The 20835-nt window shown below is 43.9% G+C and overlaps 1 protein-coding gene across 1 annotated transcript in view; it reads left to right on the top strand.

The window, feature by feature from the left end:
* FBXO32 (F-box protein 32) overlaps positions 1 to 19097 on the top strand; it is a 31598-nt gene extending 12501 nt beyond the window's left edge. Inside the window, exons 5-9 of the mRNA XM_033126003.1 lie at positions 7228 to 7321; positions 8358 to 8542; positions 14204 to 14386; positions 15380 to 15523; positions 15952 to 19097. Coding sequence (XP_032981894.1) covers positions 7228 to 7321; positions 8358 to 8542; positions 14204 to 14386; positions 15380 to 15523; positions 15952 to 16041 — 696 coding nt within the window. The 3' untranslated portion in view covers positions 16042 to 19097. The remainder of the gene's footprint in view (positions 1 to 7227; positions 7322 to 8357; positions 8543 to 14203; positions 14387 to 15379; positions 15524 to 15951) is intronic.
* The last annotated feature ends 1738 nt before the right edge of the window (positions 19098 to 20835 follow it).

The raw sequence follows: 20835 nt of genomic DNA, 5'->3' as shown, positions 1-20835 counted from the left end.
CCTACCAGTAAATAAATAATGAAAGGATGTACCCTCAATGTATGTATCTTCATAAGTTCATTTGCAAACCATACACCTTTAAAAGGTGCTACTAACGGTATCTACCCCATTGTTGTACTGTGAGAATTAAACTGAATCGAAACACGTGAAATGCTTTCAGACAGGGCCTGTCATGTGGTAAGCACTCAGTGAGTACCCATTGTTGCTGTTACCATCATCTTTCGGGGGCCTGACTACAGGCATTAGAAAGCTCACAAAAATAGGAATTAAAGGTGAAAGAAAATATAGACATGGATGTTGTATGATTTTTTTTCTACCTGATTTTCTTTCCCATCCCACTTTGGAGACTGCTGAGTCAAAGGTGTGCCCACTTTGTATAAAGTTTATCTCGAGGACTCATCATCTAACCATACCCCACCACGGGCCCAGAAATGTATTTTATACTGAAATTCTAGCTAGGTTGCTAGGCTAACTCAGGTGCTTACTATACAGGCGAATATGCTAAATTGGACAGGTTGAGCAGAGTGTTAAGTGTCAGTTCAACAGACTTATCTCCTTTCGAACCCCTAAATAGGTATTTCTGTATTACGCCCATGCCATAAAACTTAGTGTTGGCATAGCCACTTGGGAATCATGTAAGAGCTGGCCCCTTCTCAGGAGCCTCCGGGCTACTTTGGGGGAACAAGGTGCAACTACTGAAGCAGAAAAGTGAGTTTGGTCCTGTTTGGAGGATGGAGAAAGGAGCACGGGAGACAGTTTCTTGGAAGAGGTAAAACCTGAGTGTCTCCTTCCTTGAAGGACGGCCAGAAATTGGCTAGGTCGAAATGCAGATGGAAGGCTTGCAGGGGCAAATGGCATGAGGAGAAACCTGGGTACAGGAAAGAATGGAAGTGAAGAGGAGTGATGCAAGGACAGGGGCTGAGGGCCATGTGACATCCAACCTCATAGAATCCTAGAGTGAGGAGTGCTGGAGTAGTTGGGGAGCCCAATTTAAGCAGGATCGTTGAGTCAAACAGAGCTGCCTTAGACTGGTGCAACAGGGAGTAGGGCGCCATTGCAAGTTCAAAAATATCTGGGCTAGACGGAAGACAGAGAGGCAAGCTTCTCTTGGCTGAGAATACAATTAATCTGTGTAAACTTGGCCCTCCTTCTTAGTATTTTAACACCCTCAGTTAGAGAGATGTTTCACTTGCAAATAATATTTACCCAATCTTGACATGCCTGAAGATTATTAATGTAGCTGAAATGTTCCCTCTTCCAACCTGTCAGTGTTCAAGCTCAAAGTCAGGACAAAACTTTCCAGGTTTTTAATCTGTGTTATTCATTGAATAAATAAGGGTCTTGGAAGTACACAGCACTCGGTGCAGGCAAAGGCACTGCCTGATGTAACTAAGGATAGATTGCAAATACTTAATCTTTCTGTGGGCACGCAGCTTGGGTACTGAACATGTGACCGATGGCAGGGCTGTCTTGATGCTTCTTTCCTACCTTTGATAATCCTATGGCATGTTTTCCGATCAGATATATAATGCAAACTGCAGTGCACACTGTGTTAGGAGGTGAAGCAGTTAGGGGTAAGTTACGTTCTTGATAGTCTATGCAAGATGGACTATACTTCGCACCAGACTCGTGGTTAACCTCGGTGTGGATTTGCCTCAAACTATAACAGGGAGGGCAGCTGTTGTTTTTTGTTGATGCTTCTGAAGCCCCAATGTTTTAGTGTCCCTCTAGATCTCAGCTGCTTGCCCTCCTGGAAAGTGTTTGCCATATGTTTGCATGATAAGTAATTTCCTCCTGGGGCATCAATCTGGGACCAGACCCCATAGGAATACCAGCCGGACAATTCAGAGCACCTACCATTGACCTGGATTGTGTCACTTGACCATCACGAACCTCCTCGTCTATAGCAGGAAGAACTTGGGTACACGGTTTCCCAGGTCCCCTCCGGCTATAACACTCCTTGATTCTAAAAGACAAATGTATTAACAAGCAAATATTGGTTGAGTATCTACCATGTGCCAGGTTGGGGTAGAGGGATAAACAAAACAACCCCTGCTGTCTTGAAGTTCATATCCTAATTAGAGAACCAGCAAGTAAGTAGAAAAGATCGTTTCAGATATGTATTGATGGAACAATGAAGAACAATGAAACCATAGTAAGACAAAAATGGCGACTGAGAGGTTTCCATGGGGGATGGTCAGGGACGGTCTCTCTGAGCAGGTGACATATGAACTGAGATCTGAGGGATAGGGTGGAGCCAGCATGTGATGACCTGGCAAGGGCAAAGGTGGGGAAGTGGAAATGAGCTGAGCCTGTTCACGGAACCAAAGACGGGCTGTGTGGCCACAGCAGAATGAGTTGGGGAAGTGCCGTGCAAAATAAGGCTGGAGAAGGAGCACGACCAGATCAGGGTGGGCCTTGCCAGTCATGGTAAGGAGTTTGGATGTTTTCTGAAGCGCGCAGGGAAGCCATTTGAGGGTTTCAAGCAGAGAAGTGACATGAGCTGATTTATTTGTTAAAGATGAACTGAAGGGAAGAAAAGATACGACACCCGCTTTTTCTGTGGGTAAAGTGAGATAGGAGGGAAATCTCTCTTCTCCCCATTCATCTTCCACATATCACTTCAAACTGTGGTTGATATCCGCTCTGAGGTTTGCTATATGATATTGCCTGCAACTAGATTTTTCTCTGACTCAGTGTGTCCAAAACCAGCATGAGCCAAAGCTGAGGGGCAGGATGTGGTTTCGTCATGCGGTGACCACCATCCCTTCCTCTGGTAGCTGAGAACCATTCCTGTTACTTCACCACTAGTCACTGCAAATCATGCCAGATACCGAGACTGCCCACATAGTGATGACACCACTGAATTCAGGAGGAGACGAGAACCCTGCTTGCCCTCCCCCTTCACCCTTCTGCCTCTCCTTTAGACACAACCACAAATTACTGGCACCTGGGCTAAAATTTGCCCAGCAGAAAACAAACGGCCATTTCCAAACAAGACATTTTCCTCTGCTCTGTTTTTCTCTTGTGGCTAGGGGCAAAGAAGCCAATCGGCTAAGCCATCTTGATAAATAAATTGCTAGATAAAATCCTACTCTCTCAGGCACACAGCTCTCTTGACACAGAAATAAAACGAATACATTCTGTCCTGTTGACCACGAGTTTCACACAATACTACTATCGACTGGTTCTGGGCCTGTAGCATTATGCTAATATGGAAAGAAGACCTAAATGGTTTACCCAAAACAACTGCCTCGTCCTAAATGTGTTATTAACACTTTCTGGGTATTATTTCTCCCTTAATGGTAAAGGCTGATTACCTGTCACAATGTAATGTATTATAAAATTTCCAGACTCTGTTTCCCAGGACATAAAACATGGTATTGCTACTATTTTTAGAGCAAAGCTTGGCCCTAGATGCAAATTTGATTGGCCTTGACAAACTGAAGTCCTGAAGCTATCAAAATGCATATTCTCTGTTAGACACTTCCGAGCTGAAGTCCTGACTCCACCACTTACTCCTGCTGGTATGTGATAGGTGAGTTCCTTCTCTGAGCTGAGTAGCCTCTTTTGTCAAATGGAGAACCCACCCCACTAGGTTGCCTTCGAACATTCAACAAGATCACACATGTAAAGCGCCTAGCACAGTTACTGGCATGTAATAAACACCCATTATTATCAGCAAAATAAGACTTCATGGTCGATGCAACTATGGTAAGTCATCAAATGTGTCGACATTAACTGTTTTCAACAGATAGAGAGCTATTGGGGGAGGAAAAAAAAACCAGAGAGCTATTAAATGTATCGTAAGCATAATAAAAATGACAGAAAGGAATATTAAAATTTGAAACCATTTAAGCATATGGTTGATAATACATAAACTTGAAATACAGGGATTCTAAAAGACTTCAACCCAGTTATATTTTACTCTTCTCATTCACTATATCCTCCCTAGCAATATTTTTACCTAGTAATATTCTCTGTATTATGATAAAAATCTAATAATTTATTGAGTATATTCTTGGTACCAGGCGCTGTTATGAGTGCTTTATGAACACATTTAATCTTACAGCAACTCTGAAGTAGGTACTATTATTATGCATATTTTGCAGATGGGGAAACTGAGACAGGCAGTTTGGCTCTGCATCCCTCACTCTTGAACTTTGTATGTTTACATCAGAAGTTGGTAAACTATGGCCCAAGGGCTAAATATGTCCCCCACCTGTTTTTGTAAATAAAGTTTTATTGGAACACAGCCACACCTGTTCCTTTTCCGTATTGTCTACAGCTGTTTTTATACTACAACTGCTGAATTGAGTATTTGCAACAAAAACCATATGGGCCAGAAAGACTAAAATAATTACTATCTGGCCCTTCACAGAAAAAAAAAAAAAAAGTTTGCTAACCCTTGATATCAATTTTAAACGTCATTAAAAGATTAGGGTTTGGAGGGGGAAGAAATAATACCTTATAATAATAATGCCTTGTATTTGGTTTTTACAGTGGATTTTTACACATTTATCTCATTTAATTCTCCTAACAACACTGTGATGTAAGTAGTCTTTTTATTTCCATTATAGAAATAAAGAAACAGGTTCCAAGAGGTTAAATGACTTACATCATAAACTCGACGGTAAACTCTATGAGTGTTTGTCGTCCTATCACAACGCTAGGACAGAATGGCCACTCAAAAAAAAAAAAAAAAAAAAAAACTTGCTAAATAAATGACAGTCATAAAGGTCAGACAGCCAGGGAATCCAGGTCTCTCCCTATTCCGGGTTCTTTGTCCTGACCCCACAGCTGCGTGGAGATGAAAGAGGGGGCTTTCTCGTGAGATAGGATGAAACACAGCGTTGTTAACATGTCATCCTGCTGTCAGTTGACAACATTTTTGCTGCTGTATTCCTCCTCCTTAGTCAGAGATCATCTCAGTCAGACCAGAGGGTGTTTTCTTTTCCCTCCAGTGCACAGTCATTGCTCTGAGAGTCCTCTTGTCCTTGTGATTGGTGCATTTTTAGACAAGATTAAAACGGACACCCTCATGAGACGGGAGTCACATGGGTTCTGGGTTTTGGATGGGTTTCAGGCCAAACTCTGCCCGCCCTCCTCCCACCCCATGATGAGTCACAGTGCATAGCCAACTGCCCTTCGAAGAGCCACGCAAGGCTTTGTTTCCTTTCATCTTGCTTCGTGCTGCTTATGTGAGGCTCAGCGTATTAACAGACCATTGGCTTGGCCTTCTGAATCCGGTTGGTCAGGGAGATTAATGAAAGGTTTGGCCAGTCCCTTTGTGCCATTCTTCACTCCTCTTTTGACTGTCACATGCTGGTTGGTGAAAGAGCTGAACCAGACAGGCAGAGGGCATCCAGTGTGGTCACCACCCGTGGACGTGGCCTGATGTTTTGAGTTCTTGCCTCTCTTAGTGGCCGCTTGGTTAGCTCCTGACTTCCAACCTTGAATCACCAGGACTAATCTTAACAAATAGGCCTCAGCCTTTGCCTGCTGCCTTCTCCCTGTCAGATGACTACATCTCTGCCTACATGTGTGAGAGATAATAGAAGCCAGGCAGGAAAACGTTTTGGGGTTTTTGTGTTGTTGTTTTTTGGTTTTTTTTTTTAACATCAAGAAAAATTATGCTCAGGAAATTAAAAGTCTGCACGTGGTTTGACAGGCTCCTAAGGAGCTCCACAGGGACAAAATTTTTAAACAAACACCTTGGAAGCAGAAGTTCTTTGAATGGCTTGGAGCTTTGATCCAAAGGTTTAAGTTCCCCTAGGTAGCCCAGTTTTTAGAATGTCACTTTGCTAATTCCCTCGGCCTTCATTCCAGCACCCAGCACAGTTGTTTATGAACCTGCAGAAAAGTTGGGCGGGGGCCTGGCTAGGAGATGAAACTCCCTTGGAAAGTTTCCTAGGAGCAGAGATTCAAACTCTAACGTAAAACAGGGGTCTGGGTTTTCTAAGTCTAGTTTACTTTTTAAGTCTAAGGCTAGTCCGTTTTACTTGGGGGGGAGCCTGGTGGGTTCTGGTAAAATTACCTATTTCCATTTTTACATCAACTTCTTTTGTGTGATAACTCCATGAAAACATGAACTGTGTTGAGGAAGACTCTGCTGAGCCCTCTCACTGCTTTTGGCGTCGTTGGGGAGGTTCAGTCTCTCAAGCCTCAGTTTGCTCATCTGTTAAATGAGTTGAACCACATGACGTCTAAGACCCCCTTCACTCTAACGTTTCATTTTCAACAATAGAATCTTTGAACTTAAAAAAAATCTTGCCACATCTGTAAAGAATTTTGCTATGGAAGGGAAGAAAGGTTGGGCTAAGGATGCACCAACTTAAGTCACTATCTTTCTCTCTTCTTATTTGGCGATGATGGGGGTGGGGAAATGGAACATACTCCTTCAGTGAACACCCCCACCTTTATTTGCCACCTAAGTTTTGCCAGCCACTGTGCTATAAGGGCTGTGTGTGCATGCCCTCATTCAAAGCTCTCCACCATCTTGGGGGCTCTAATATAGATGAAGAAATTTGCCCACAGTCACAGAGCTAAGAAGTGGTCAAACCAAGATTTGAACCTAAACCTAGACCTGCAAGTATCCTAGCATTTAAGTAGAAATAAATGTATATATACTATACATCCCTGAAGTTCTCTGTCTTCCAGCAGTTGGCTTCCTGCTATGGAAAGTTAAATGTCTAATTAACAGACATTTTTTATTGAACGCTGCATAAGCAGGAGCTATCTGAGTAAAACTTGCCACTTCCTTGGAAAGTGCACACTGATGCTGAACATGAGCTTTAGGTGCCTTGAGAGCAGTCAGTGCCAGTGGGGAAGAAGTTCAAGCCGGGGTAGAAGAATTCCCGCTGGGAGTGATTACATGACACTCAAACATTCACAGGTCACAGGAGGTTTTGTTCCCTTGGGCATACGTCAGCTTCACTTGTTGAAGTAGGACAAGTAGAATGAATTAGCCTTGGCTGAAGCCAGACTCTTTATATTTAAAAGAAAAAAAAAAGCAATTAAATGTTCAGCCTGATTCCTGGGTTTTGAATTACCCCCCATTTGTCTTTCACTTTGAGCATCTGCTTTTTATTGCATTGTGGCCCTGCCTGCCATTTATCTCTCCCCGTCGTCAGTCTGTATCTACGTGTCATGTGACCCAAAAGCGAAGATTAGAGGAGAAAAATATCTCTGTATTCTAAGCCTGGCAACTTCTATTTTTACCCACAGCTGTTGGAACTGATAGCAAAGTCACAGCTCACATCCCTGAGTGGCATTGCCCAAAAGAACTTCATGAACATTTTGGAAAAAGTGGTACTGAAAGGTGAGCTCTCTTTCACTCTCTCACCCCTTTTTATAGGCAAGGGGACGGGCAGATGGATTTTCTAGTAGAGTGGACATGTCGTTAGATTTAAGGGAATGTGAGTGGATAGAAATGAGTAACTGCAGATGCATTTAAAAAGGGCCAGATTCCAGTTCAGAAAGAGGTACAACTGACACCCGTGACAAAGGGTGAGACCCTCACCCTCCTGTCCTTTTATTGGGATAATCCATTTGCCCTGCTATAAGCCTCTCAAGCTTCTCAGTGCAAATACATGTCCCCCACTGAGCCTCTGGATTCCAAATTCCTAGAAGATTGAGCTGTGTGCAGGGTGGAATAAATTCATAGACTAGGTCTCTGGCTCAACTGACTCATTGGACATATGGGGAAACCGAGTCCCCTGAGAGTGATTTGTCTATAATCATCCAAAGAGTCACCCATACAGAATTAGAACCCACGCTCCCGACCCCCACCCCATACTCCAACCCCTGACCACCTAAAAGGGATAGCACTGCAGGGCGAAAGAAACTGCTTTCAGGTCAGGTGAGCCATTGGTGCTGGTGTAACAACGAAAAGAGAAGAGTCTTTGTAGAAAACCGGGGAGAAGAGAACAAAGAGAGACCTAGATAATGGAAATTCTACCTGGTAACCTGGAGTGCAGAAGCTTAGCCAAGTGGAGAAGAAACCCCAGCGAGAAAGAAAACCATATCCTCCGAGGCAGGACCCAGGTAACACGAGCAGAATAAAGAAGAAAAGGCCCACTTATAAAATATGGAGGGCTGGGAGCAGCCGGTTAGCTCAGTTGGTTAGAGCGCGATGCTCCTTAACACCAGGGTTGCCGGTTTCATCCCGCAAGGGCCACCGTGAGCCGCGCCCTCCACAGCTAGATTGAAACAACTACTTGACTTGGAGCTGATGGGTCCTGGAAATACACACTTAAAATAAATGAAAAGTTTAAAACAGAAGTTCAAAAAAATAAAATGAAATATGGAGTGTTCCATAGCATAACTATTATTTCTTTTTTTCTTCCCCACTCAAGTCCTTGAAGACCAGCAAAACATTAGACTAATAAGGGAACTACTCCAGACCCTCTACACGTCCTTATGTACATTGGTCCAAAGAGTTGGCAAATGTGTGCTGGTTGGGAATATTAACATGTGGGTGTACCGAATGGAGACAATTCTACACTGGCAGCAACAGCTGAACAACATCCAGATCACCAGGGTAAGTAGGAGCCCCCAGCTTCCTCCGAGCAGGAAAAGCTCCAGTCAGTTCCTTTGCTGGGGTGCCGGGCAGCCTTGCCAGGATTTTATCTCTAGTCCGGTGATGGACGAGACTGGACCATTCCATTCTGATGCTTTATACTGGGTGTTGAAGGGGAGGCTGGGGTGCTTCCTGATAAAAGGAGAGTGGGAAGGAGAACTTGGCAAAACAGGATCAAAGTATGGGAAAGATGACAGCCAGTGGAAACAGGGTGGGAGAACCAGAAACTCAGCTTTGGGGTAGATGCTGGCTCTACCACTGAAATCTTTAGTGCAATTTGGAGATCTCTCCTCTTTGCCCGTTTCCTCTTAAAGCATATGTTGTTTATAGAAGAATTAGAAGCTTCAGAGTCATGTGACTTCCTTAGAATCACTTATAGCTTTAGGGATGCTGACATGGGATACTTGGATAGAGCTGAGATGGCAGTGGAACTGGTACCAACCTTTTAAAATTCTATTAATAGTTCTAAGAATCAATAGTTATGACAAAGGAAGCCTTTGATTAAAGACTGTGAACATACATGTAAGAAAAGACATGAGCGATTCTAACTCAAAGCCAAAAAAAAAAAAAAAAAGTCCTATATTACCAGCTTAACTACTATCAGTAGTTTCTTTTAACTTTGAAAACATAACTTGGTCCTCAACTTTTATCCTCTTAATAGTGAACAGGAGGACCAAGGCTCACAGAAAATGTGCGAAACATGCTGATGTAAAGGCTCACTAATGGACAGGCACTCTTAGGCAGCTCATGTAGCACTTGGCTCACTTATCTAATCACTGACCACAGAGGTTTTAAGTGGTTCCGGGACCCAACCTGATAACGGTGGGGGCTGCCCCACCTCTCAAGAAAGTAACATGTAAAAACCTCTTCGACCCCCTTTTAAATAATTATTTTCCTCTATGAAGATTTCAAAAGGCAGTGTCCTTGACTTTACTATGAATAGCCTCTCTGGGCCTTTGTTTCTTAGGCTACAACACACACACACACACGTATACGCACACACACACACATGCATACGCGCACACACACATGCATACAGCATTCAGAGCACAAGTCCAGGTAATCTTTCAAAAGCTATCTCAATTATTTGTTTATTATAAGAGAATATGAGTATTTCTTACGAATCTCTACCAGATTTATTTGAATAGTTTATTCCCATTCCCATCTCTCCAGTGTAGGCAGAGTCTGACAATTTGAATTTGAGACCCACATGTCCAGCTTCTCTCTCACAGAAAACCCACTTATACCTTCTGTGTGATTTCTGGCATTCGCTATAGCATGGACTCAATACTTACTGTTTTTTCTAAGCCCAGGACTTTCTAAGCCCAGGACTGGTATATACCCAGCCAGTGATATATACGAGCAAGTCCCATATGTCCCAAGGGCATCTTCCCTCCAGCAATTTTAGGACACCCCTTTGAAGGGTCACCCTTGCCCAGAGGGTGACCCTCTGCCCACGTCACAGGAGCCCCCCGGCCACATCCACCCATTTCTATGAGCTTACTTCCCCAGAATCCCCCTTACTTGATCCACACACACTCTTGAGAGGTAGCCATTGCAGTTGCTATTACTCTTCATGGGGTGGGACCAGAGAAGCCCAGTAACTTTTCCCGAATTACACAGCAATTAGGACCAGAACTGAGGCCAGAACCCTGGACTCCTTATTCCTAAAATGGCAAAGCTTTCTTCACATCAGTAGTTTCCAAACTTTTTTTCAATCCAGCTCCCTTCCAAGTATTTATTCAGTGATCCAGCTTTTTGCAAGCCTTTTAAATCCAATGAAATCCCATACAGGACCAATTAAACCCTGAGGTTCCTCTCACTCTCCCTTCATCTCAGTCTCCCTTCTGCTCACAGTACTCCAGCCAAGGCAAGCTATTCTCTGCATACTCTATGCTTCCCCTACCTTGGGGCTTTGAAACTTGCTGTCTCCCCTGACTGCCCAATCTCTCGAAGCCACTGTCATCTCGCCTTCTTCAGAGTATTTATTACCGTCTGAAAATATCTCATACGTGTATTCACTTTCCTGTCTCCATCTGCTGGCTTATCAACTCCACAAAGAAAGGACATGACCATCTTTGTTCCCTGCTCTGTACTCTCTACCTGGCACAGAGCAAAAGGCAGTCAATACATTTCAGTTGAAGGAATGAATGATTGAAGGGAAGACTCCTCCCACCTGAAGCTGCCTGAAGTACGTGTTCCAAGTTCAGAGGAATACAATTGGAAAACATCGCCGTATATTATAGATCATGATGAAAATTTACCAATTGTAGGATTTGGGGCAAAGTTCTTCAGCCACTTCATGTCTCACTTTCCTCATTTGGAAAATAATGCATATCTCATAGCCTTGGTGTGAGATTTAATACGTTAATACATAGAAAGCACTTGGAACCATGCCTGACATGTAGTAAGTATTGGAAATGCATCAGTTATTGTTGTTATTATTAAGGGCTGACTCTGGCAGACACACTTCTAAGTCCTTTACATATATTAATTCATCTAGTGAAGAATTATAAGTAGGAGTCATTATAATAGCTAATATTCATTGGGCATTGTGGTAAGAACTTCCATGCATTATCTCATCCATTCCTCCCAGAAACCCTGTAAAATATGCTTTTCCTCATTTTATAAATGAGAAAAGTGAGACAAAGTAGTTTAGGAATAATCTGGCCTAGGCCTCACCACCGGTAAGCTATAGCACGGGGATTGAACCCAGGCCTGTCTGCAGAGGCTGTGCTTTTACTCAATGCTCTCTCCTCCTTCCCGACCCTCCTTGGCTCTGAGCTGCATGATTTTGAGAGCAGGGAACCCACAGAGCCCTGAAGAGCTTTTCACACAAATGCCCAACTCTTCAAAGGAAAGAAAGATGTGTTGAGGGGGGCGGACTTAATTACTTCAGTCTGGACTGTATTTTAAGGCTTATTTTATAATAGGTTGGACCAAAGAAAAGTATGTTATTACACGAAAATGTTAAGGTAACATTTACAGTAATTGCTTTCTATTTGCCAAAATTCTTTCAGTGTCTTCCCAACACCTAATTTCGCTTTCCTTCAAAATTTCATATCTAATTCTATGGAGCCAATTTTTATGGGGAAAATAATTAACATAATAAAGGAGGAAGGGGGGAAAAAAGAAGAGAACTGGTGTGTAGGAAGGAAAATTGAACAGTGTGCTGTGATTGAGGCAGGATTCTGACGCACGTGGGGGCAGGGTAGACATAAAGGATTGTATTCAAATGCTTGGTTGGAGGAGCAAGAGTGACTCCTTATTTTTCTCTTACATGTTTATGTAAAAAGAGAAGAAAGCACACAAGCAGTTAACCATTTATCAGGAGTTACAGGCTTGGCATGGGGTCTGGGCAAGGATTTTGGAAAAGTTCAGGTTTGAAAATTTGAGCGTGAACTCTGCCAAGTGGACTTTATAGGAGTTCATATAATAATTGGCCTGGGAGTTTTCACCAAAAAAGTAGATGCTTTGAAGTGCTGGGAACAAAAAGAAAATCTCATGGCAGTTTTATGAGCTCATGTGATCAGCAGCATATGATAAACGACAACTAGGTCTAGAGCCTTCTGCAGCCCAGCAAAGTCCTGAATTTTGCAAACAATGAAGAGTTCAACCCAGCCGCCTGAGCGATAAAAATTGCCAAGTCATGGGCACTTCTGATGAGTTAGGGGCTGAAACTGCTCCAAAGCTGAGATTGTGGGAGCTGGAAGGGGATCTTCAGAATCTTCTAAACCAATTCATTTTGGACATGGGGAAATTGCGATCCAGTCTTCCCAAGAGTACCAGGGATGCGGGGTTCCTCCCATTCCTCTCCATAGTCCATCTTCCCACGGCCCCCTGCCACTGCCCACCTTTCCTCCACATGCCTGTCCTGCTTTGCAGGGGACCCAGGATGGAATTGCTAAGACTGTGTGTCCCCCAGGAGTCCTGTGTGTTCCGGCTTTGATGTGTCTCGTACAGTCTAGTACCCTAAAAATGTGAGGCAGGAACAAGATACCCATTCCCAGGCTATTTTCCCCTGAGCTAAGGAAGGGTTCTTCATGCTGTAATTTTTTTTCCCTGTGACCCGCTCTGCCCCCAGGGGTGACAGAACACTGAGCTAAAAATGTCAGTAGTGCAATCTCAAGAGCTCACCCAGGAATCAAGGGAAGGACAAGGAACCACAGTCTCAGGTGATTTGTGCTGACTTCTTATCCAGATGGCAACATCCAGCTGCTATTCAGGACCTATCCGCAAATACTAGTGAGGACCTCCCGTGTATAGATGGTTTCCCAGAGCATTTGCACATGCCTCCTTGATCGCATTTCACAGACTGTTCTGTACTGTAATTATTGGCTTATGTTTCTGGACCTCTCGCCAGCCTAATGAGCCCATTGCAGCACCTCTAGGGTCAGCCCATAGTAGGCCATCAAAAGAGGATGTTTGTGCTGAGCTAATCTGCAAGGGATATGAAACTAGACCCTGGCTTCAAGGATCTAGGTCTGAGTGGGGTAACACAAGGTCATCAAAATTTAAGTGATAAAGCGCTTAAATATAAGTTCAGGGATACAGTAGAAGAAGCTTTTGGAGAAGTTCATGCTTAATTACCAATGTGTTATCTACAGACGAACAGTTTTCAAAATGCTCCATGGAGCCCTAGGTTTGAATAAAGCGGATGGTGGCATTTAGGCCAAAGGGTTCTGGACCAGCCATTTTCAAAGGGCATGTACTTTGCACACATGCAAGCACTCACGCGTGCACGCACACATACACATCAGTGCGGGTCTTTCTGTTGTTGTTTACCTATTTAATGATTTGGGTTTCATTCATTCCACAAGTATTTATTGAGTGCCTACTATGTGCTAGTCACTCTTCTAGACACTGGGGACCCAGCAAGAACAAAAGACCAAAATTCCTGCCTCCTTGCAGCTTACATTCTAACAGGAATGTTCCATTCCAGCTTTCTTTTGGAAGAAGGTTGCATTACGTAACAAAAGGCCGGTGGGGAGGGGGCTTGTTGCAAAAGGTATCTGAGAGAGGTCATAGGAATTCTAGGGAGATGTGAATTATAAGGCCTGAGAGTCACAAAACGCAGAAAAGGCGTTTCAGAGGAAGTAGGTTTGACTGGCTCTGAGGAAGAGTAACATTTGGACAGGCAGAGAGGATTGGGGGGGGGGGGGCCTTGTGGGCAGCGTGTTTGGGTGTGGGTGAGAAAACCTGCTTGGAGGGATCAGTGGTCATTAGCGGACAGTGAGATACGAGGCTGGGGTGGCAGGTGGGGGTGCTCTGTCCAGGGCAGTGAGCCCTTCCAGAAGGTAGCAAATCTCTTTGTTGAGTGAACTGAGTGAAGCCCCAGAATCCAACATGTGCCGCTGGGAGAATCTTTAAGCGTCAAAGTATAAAGCTTTGTGAAACAGGAAAATCCCTCTGGCACCGATCAGCTCCAGCCCTTCCAGGCTGTGCTGTGTGATCTCAGCCTGGGTCTTGTGTCTTGGGGCAGGGAGAATGACTGCTTTTGATCTCTGATCAATAAACCAGCTTGAAGATGGAGGGTGAGGGGACAGACGCAGCCTTGGAAGGTGTGGCCCAGCGAGTCGCTGCTCTCCTCCCCACCCGCTAAGGTAACCCTTCTCCCTGCAGCCTGCCTTCAAGGGCCTCACCTTCACCGACCTGCCTCTGTGCCTACAACTAAACATCATGCAGAGGCTGAGTGACGGGCGCGACCTGGTCAGCCTGGGCCAGGTGGCCCCCAATCTACACGTGCTCAGCGAGGACCGGCTGCTGTGGAAGAGGCTGTGCCAGTACCACTTCTCCGAGCGGCAGGTGGGTGGGGCCTGGCCGGCACTCCTTCCTGCTCACCCTTCTCTGCCCCCCACCCTCCAGCTTCTTGGGCATCCTTCTCAAGCTTGAAGTGTGGGTGCCCACCCTCCAGAGCTTCCTGGTTTGACTGGAAAGTTTCTGAATAATGTGTGTGTGAGGTTTTGTTTTGTTTTTTTAAGATGGTTTTGATAAGGAGAAAAAGAAACTTACGTTCTTAACCTGTTCACATTTTACAACTTTCTCCCAAAAAAAATATTGACAAATTGGCACCAGTCCTTCTTTTCTAGAACAAAATAATTTATACTTTTATGATATTTTATAGCTAAGGTACTTTTACAGATTGTATTACATTTTATTTTAAAGACCCAGGGAAAGGTACCCTGAAGGGTGTCAGATATCATGATGCCCGCTTTAAAGAGATGGAGAGCCTGAGACCACAAATGGCTAAGTGACATTTTCAAATTAGTGAAGTGGCTCTCTAGGTGAGGAAACTGGCCTTGAATTTGAAATGTGGGCCTTCTGACACCAGCTTTAGGCCTCTTTTCCCTCCTCACACAGACTCAGATGTTTGTTTTCCAACTTCTTTATGTAGACCTGTGAGTTCAACAAGTTCTGTTCATGAAGCCTCTAATATTTAAATAGAAAATAGAGCCGCTAACTAGGCCAAAGCATCTCCCTGGAAATAATCACTCAAGTCTACAGCAAAGACTACAGTTGTTTGCTGAGATCACCTAAATTGTAAAGGACCATCCAAATGCAGTTTAGTAGAGGTCACCAACCACCTGTTTCTTTTAAAGACTGCTTAAAAGTTACGGTTTTCACTGGGTAGAGCTCAGAAGATACTTCTTTCAATCTTGGCTATGTTTGCCTAGCTGTTGCAGGGTAGAGATGGAAAAGAGATGGAAAAGAGGGTGGGAGCAGAATTTTTCAGAACCAGAAAACCACAAATCCTCTTCTTGATTAACTCTCCTGCAATGACTTTTATTTGCTATTTAGATCCGCAAGCGATTAATTCTGTCAGACAAAGGACAGCTGGATTGGAAGAAGATGTATTTTAAACTTGTGCGATGTTACCCACGGAAAGAGCAGTATGGAGATACCCTACAGCTTTGCAAACACTGTCACATTCTTTCCTGGAAGGTATGTGTCTCAGAAGTGGCTGCCACAGACCCCTAGCCCAGCCCCTAAAAGCCAGTAGGGCCAGTGTTCCGATGCCAAATCCTTTCCTACTCTTTACTGACACCCTCCAGCTGAAAGTGAAGGTAAAACCAGTTCTGTCTCTGGGGAGAGAAACTTTCAAAGACCTTAATTTCCTTCACCTCCCCCACCCCCTGCGTTATGTTCATTTTTTTCCTGCAACCACCCATCCCCAAATTCTCCCATCTCTTTGTGCACAAGTGCACACACACACACACACACACACGCACACGCACAGCTCTTTCGTTTTTCCAGTCCTTATGGCATTCTTGGCAGAAGAATGTTGTTTTGAGTTGGGCAATGGCTTACGGTGCTCCAAGCCAACAGGATGCTTCTGAGAACTCAAACCTGACCATCCCGTTCCTTTCCAGGGCACTGACCACCCGTGCACAGCCAATAACCCAGAGAGCTGCTCCGTTTCACTTTCACCCCAGGACTTTATCAACTTGTTCAAGTTCTGAATCCCAGCACATGACAGCACTTCAGAAGGGTTCCCCTGCTGATTGGTTGGGAATACAGAGTTGGACACTTCATTTGTAAATAGTGTACATTTTAAACATTGGCTCGAAGCTTCTGAGATAAGTCGTGGAGAGGACGTTGGAGGGGAGAGATGCAGGCGCTGGCTGGGAATTTAAGAATATGGACTTCTCATTAGAATTGGTATGGAAAAGTGGAAATACTGTAAATAAACTTTTTTTCCTAACGATTTGCCAGCAAGACTGTAAGGGCAGGAGTTCTATTTCATCGATGAAAACGGAATTCTCTTGATGTTCACTGAAAATCCTGTATAGTTTCCCAGAGACGTGGAAGCGAAGGGCAAAGCTCGAGTACAAGGTAGAACATGCTTTGTTTACAACGTGAAAATTTGTTTTTTAAAAAAAAGAAGAAAAAAGAAGAAGAAGAAAAACTACAGATGAGAATTTTCTGGGCTTTTAGTTTTGATTTTGGGTTTGTTTTGAAAAGGCAACAGAAGTACCACCCATCTTAAACCCATGTGGGCATAGGGCCTTATCTTACGAAGATATCACACAATAGTCTACCTCGGAAAGCATACAGTGATCTCTCTGACAAAGTGCATTGTCCAGTAGGCAGTGTCTGTGTTTGTTTTTTCATCATATACAAAAGTGATTTAAAATGGGAAGGGAGCTTGGAAGCAATCCTCATCGTGTTCTTTTTTAGGCAAATGGGGCACTCCTTGGGGTTGCCTCTTTTCTGGAACAACCACAAAACACGTAGGCCTTTTTTTCTTTCATGTCGTAGCTCCCTCAGGGCAACCTAAAGCCAATGAAAAACAGTCCTAGAGGAAGTGCTGCTGCAGAAAAGATAGAATCAGTCACCCCGTAGCTGTGAAGACTTTCTTATTCCTGTTTAATTTCTTGGCTTGTCTGCTTCCTGGGGTATCTTCACGGATAAGCATAAGTGTATCTCTGTGGACTGGTCGGAGCCAGAGTGCTGATAAAGTCTTGTGACACAGGATTGACATATCAGTGAAACGTTTTACCAGCTGCCGTTCCTCTTGGCGGGTGATGAGCTGAGGAGCTTTCTTTCCTTTCCATCCTCCATCAGAATGTAGTCAGCCTGAGCTAGGGCTTCTACATTTTGATAAAATAAAGTCTGGAGTTCCGGCCAAATAGGGAACAGAGATGCTGTGAGTTCATCCTCAAATTGCTCCATACCCCAGGCCATCTTGCTAGGCAAAGATCCGCAGGTAACTATGTGGAAGAAAGGAAATCTCAGGCTTTAGTGAGTTTCTTGTCAAATATTCCTGGGAGGGGGTAGGGAGTGTTTTTGTTTTTTACTTTTTATAGAACATTGCTTTTCTACAACAATGTACATATTTTTGCCGTTGTATTTGCTTTGCCTTTTTTCTTTCTTCTTTTTTTTTTCTGTAAATAAAATTACCACCCTGCATGTACCTAGGCAAATACATGAAGCAGAAATAGGAAGTTGCTTCGTATTCACGTTGAAGAAGAGTGAATTCTTAGGGATTAAACTTGGGGTGACCTGGAGAGGGCAAAGATAATTAAATGTGTACAGAAACGAGCCCAGGGACCAGCTAGCAATGCAGGGCCTCTTCATACCCTTCCCTCAACACGCAACCCAAGTACCTGCGTTTGGAAGGGCACCAACCAGTCAATACTCCTCACTTTGCAGTGCTTGTGCCTACACCAGGGTTTCTCAGTATTTTTTTCATCATCACCCTCCAAGAAGACAAAAATTAAATTGAATTTAAATTCTCCCTCATGAGAAAAATTAAAGATTAAACAATAAAATCTTGGTGGGTAAGGTTGAGCTTTGGAGGGCCACAAAACATTGTAATGCTGAGGGGTGTGTTTTGCTCTCCCTCCCACCCCCCTACCCCCCCCCCCCGCCTCCCCGACTCAAGGTCACACTGAGGATGAAAAACCTAGTTCCTCTATAAGTCAGACAGGTTCTCTCAAATGTCTCAGCTGCCTGAAAGGTGTGAGGGGTGGAGCTGGGTCTATTGTTGCTATGAGAACTCTGGAACCTTTGACTCGGATAATTGGTGGTTTATGCAAGGCTTTCCACATCTTCCCACCAACTCCTGATCTCTGCCCCTTCATGCTGACCAAGGAGGTGGAAGGCCCTCAGCACCTTCAGGTTTGCAGTCCCAGAAGCATTGCCTGCTCTGGACTGTCAGCACAGAGCTGGCGAACCAGTCTCCTTTGGACTGCCCGCCATGTTCGTGATTGTGCATCATGCGCCAAGCAGCAAGATGCCTCAAGATGATCCCTATAGAAATAAGTGACAGGGTTATGGCAGTCCACAGTGATTACCTCGATGGTGCCTCTGGGCTCGCCCACCTCCCCTGGCGTTATTGGCAGTGGTGTGTGACAGAGTCAAGGAAAATTTTGAAGGAAAAAAAAAAGAAACTGACATTTGTGGCTCTCTTTTACTGGAAGAGGAGAATAAGAAAGGAAATGGCAGGTGGAGAGGGAGCGGGAAGGGAATAGAAATGGCATAGCTTTGGTGCTGTGGTTTGTGTGAGGGCAGCGGGGATGAGCTTCGTGGGCACGGGGCAGCTGTTAGTGCCACAGGGTAGCTGTGAAGCATGGCCAGAACTTCCTGTATAAGTAAAGTGAGGTAAAAAGAAAATTCTTGTTCCCTGGGCATTAATCATCTATAAAATATCTATTGTCAAATCCTCCCAGGACAACCTGAACTCAAAATCAAAAAACAGGGAATCCCTATCTCAGAACTGCTAGTCTAAAAGCCAGAAGGGGATATGACAATGGAAATTGCTGGAAGAGACAGAATGCTCACTCTCACTGCTGTATGGACCTACCCCCATCCCAACCCTGTGACATAGAATTTGAAATTGATACCTAATGTGAAGTAATTTCAACTTTCAGAAAAGAAAAGAGTTTTGGCCAGGGCAATGGGTGCCAATATCCCTATGGAGGGATGTTATAAAATTTGGTCCAACTCAAAGGTTTCTGAGCAATGAGCCTAGAGTTTCTCGAGAACAAAGCACAGCATTTGAGGAGAGGGAATATGTGAAGCTTAGGAACCCTCATTCCAGAGCAAGAGCCAGAAAAACGTCCAATGACATTTTAAACTAGATAGCATTATTATCCAATGCTGTTCCTTGGAACAGATGGATCAGTCACGTTGGGAGGATGAGTGGCAGAAACTACAGGTAAAAACATCCCCGGGGGGGCACTTGTGCAATGACATTTTAGTGATGATCAATTTTACATGGAAGCAGGTTGGAGGAGATATTTTAGATGAGCTAGATTTCCACTGCAAAACTCAACCCAAGAGCAGCCTTGACTTGGTGATGGTGAAGTAAGTCCCTGAGTGCATATTGCATTATTGCCTCAGTTCTCATCTTTGTGGATTCAAAAAGTGTTTTTCATGATGAGCTTGCTATTAACAGAAGCTCCATGTTCCTGTTGTTTTTATGTGGGAGAAGAGAAAGAGTTTGGAATTTTCATTTGTCTAAGCAAGTGGTGTGATGTACAAGAAGGTCAATCATTTCAAGACATGTTCAACAGTTTATCATCCTTAGCGTTCAATACAATGTTTATCATAAAATATGCACCTGAGTTTATATTTTTTTGCCAGGCTGTAGGGCAATGATGTCTTGCTATGGCCAACACTCTATTTTATGTGTGAATTTTTTTAACTGTAATTTTATGTGTGAATTTTTTCTAACTAAACTATATCAGTTTCTATGTTGACATCTGTTGTTTTGGTTTTTTTAATCTGTTTCCAACTATCTGAGTCTGTGATCCGTCCTTTCTGACTGGATGCTGGCCTAAAATCCTATTAGTGTTTAAAAAGACCTCAGAAACACCCTGCACCGTTAGGCAAATGCAGACACGTGAGCCTGATATATCTTGGGCTCTTGATGTCTTCAACAAACAAAATTGTAATTCCTTTCAACTCAATGTTTTCTGTAGATGCTTTCTTCTCTGTTTTGGTAAGGAAAGTAAACCCTCTGTGGTTTTCCAAGAGAAGGAAACTCTTACCCCAGACTTCAGCGCTGGAAGGGAGATTAGCATGGTGACATCTGGCACTCTGACTTTCAAGATGACATAGCAGGTCCAGAATATTCAGGGGACATGCCTCAGCCCTCCTGGAACTCAGTGGCAAACCTGAGTGTAAACCTGAGGCCTTGCGTGTGTGCCGCCTTCCCCAGCACCTTTTGGTGTGGCTGGAGACACATGACACCCTACCTGCTTCTTCTCAAGACCTTCACTGTGGAAGGTCCAGGGTTAGGCATCTGGCCGTTAACTTTTCCAAACCTGTTAAGTCCCTGATTCTTTCTGGAAAAGTTAAGGAGCCACCTAACATTTCTTAGAGACTTCTGACTATGTTATAAGTGCAGCATTCTAGTGAGTGCAATCTGCTTGCCATAAAGTGAGCAGCATGCTTTGACAAATTTATTTTTCCCTGGGTACTTAACATTTTAATTACAAAGGTGGCCCTTAAGATAGATAATGGCTGAGCAGCTGGCTTACTTTCTAGAAACAGGTTCTGCTGATTACCAAGCAGGTATTTCCTCTCCCCTAGACTAAGAGGTACATTTAATCCATCCTCTCCATTTCCCTGTCCTCCGGTACCTGTTGTGGATACCATCCCAGGAGCTTCCATTGGAGTGGAAGTTCACTCTCTGCTAACCTCATCTTCCATGAGGCAGCAAGGAGCAAGGGATCACAAGATCCATGACTTTGTCTGCTGGATATTTTTCAAAGTGTCCTTGAATTCACTCAGCAAACAAAGCTTCC

Source organism: Rhinolophus ferrumequinum, chromosome 14, assembly GCF_004115265.2.
Source record: "Rhinolophus ferrumequinum isolate MPI-CBG mRhiFer1 chromosome 14, mRhiFer1_v1.p, whole genome shotgun sequence".
NCBI lineage: Eukaryota > Metazoa > Chordata > Mammalia > Chiroptera > Rhinolophidae > Rhinolophus > Rhinolophus ferrumequinum.
This window is presented reverse-complemented; position numbering and strand designations above follow the sequence as displayed.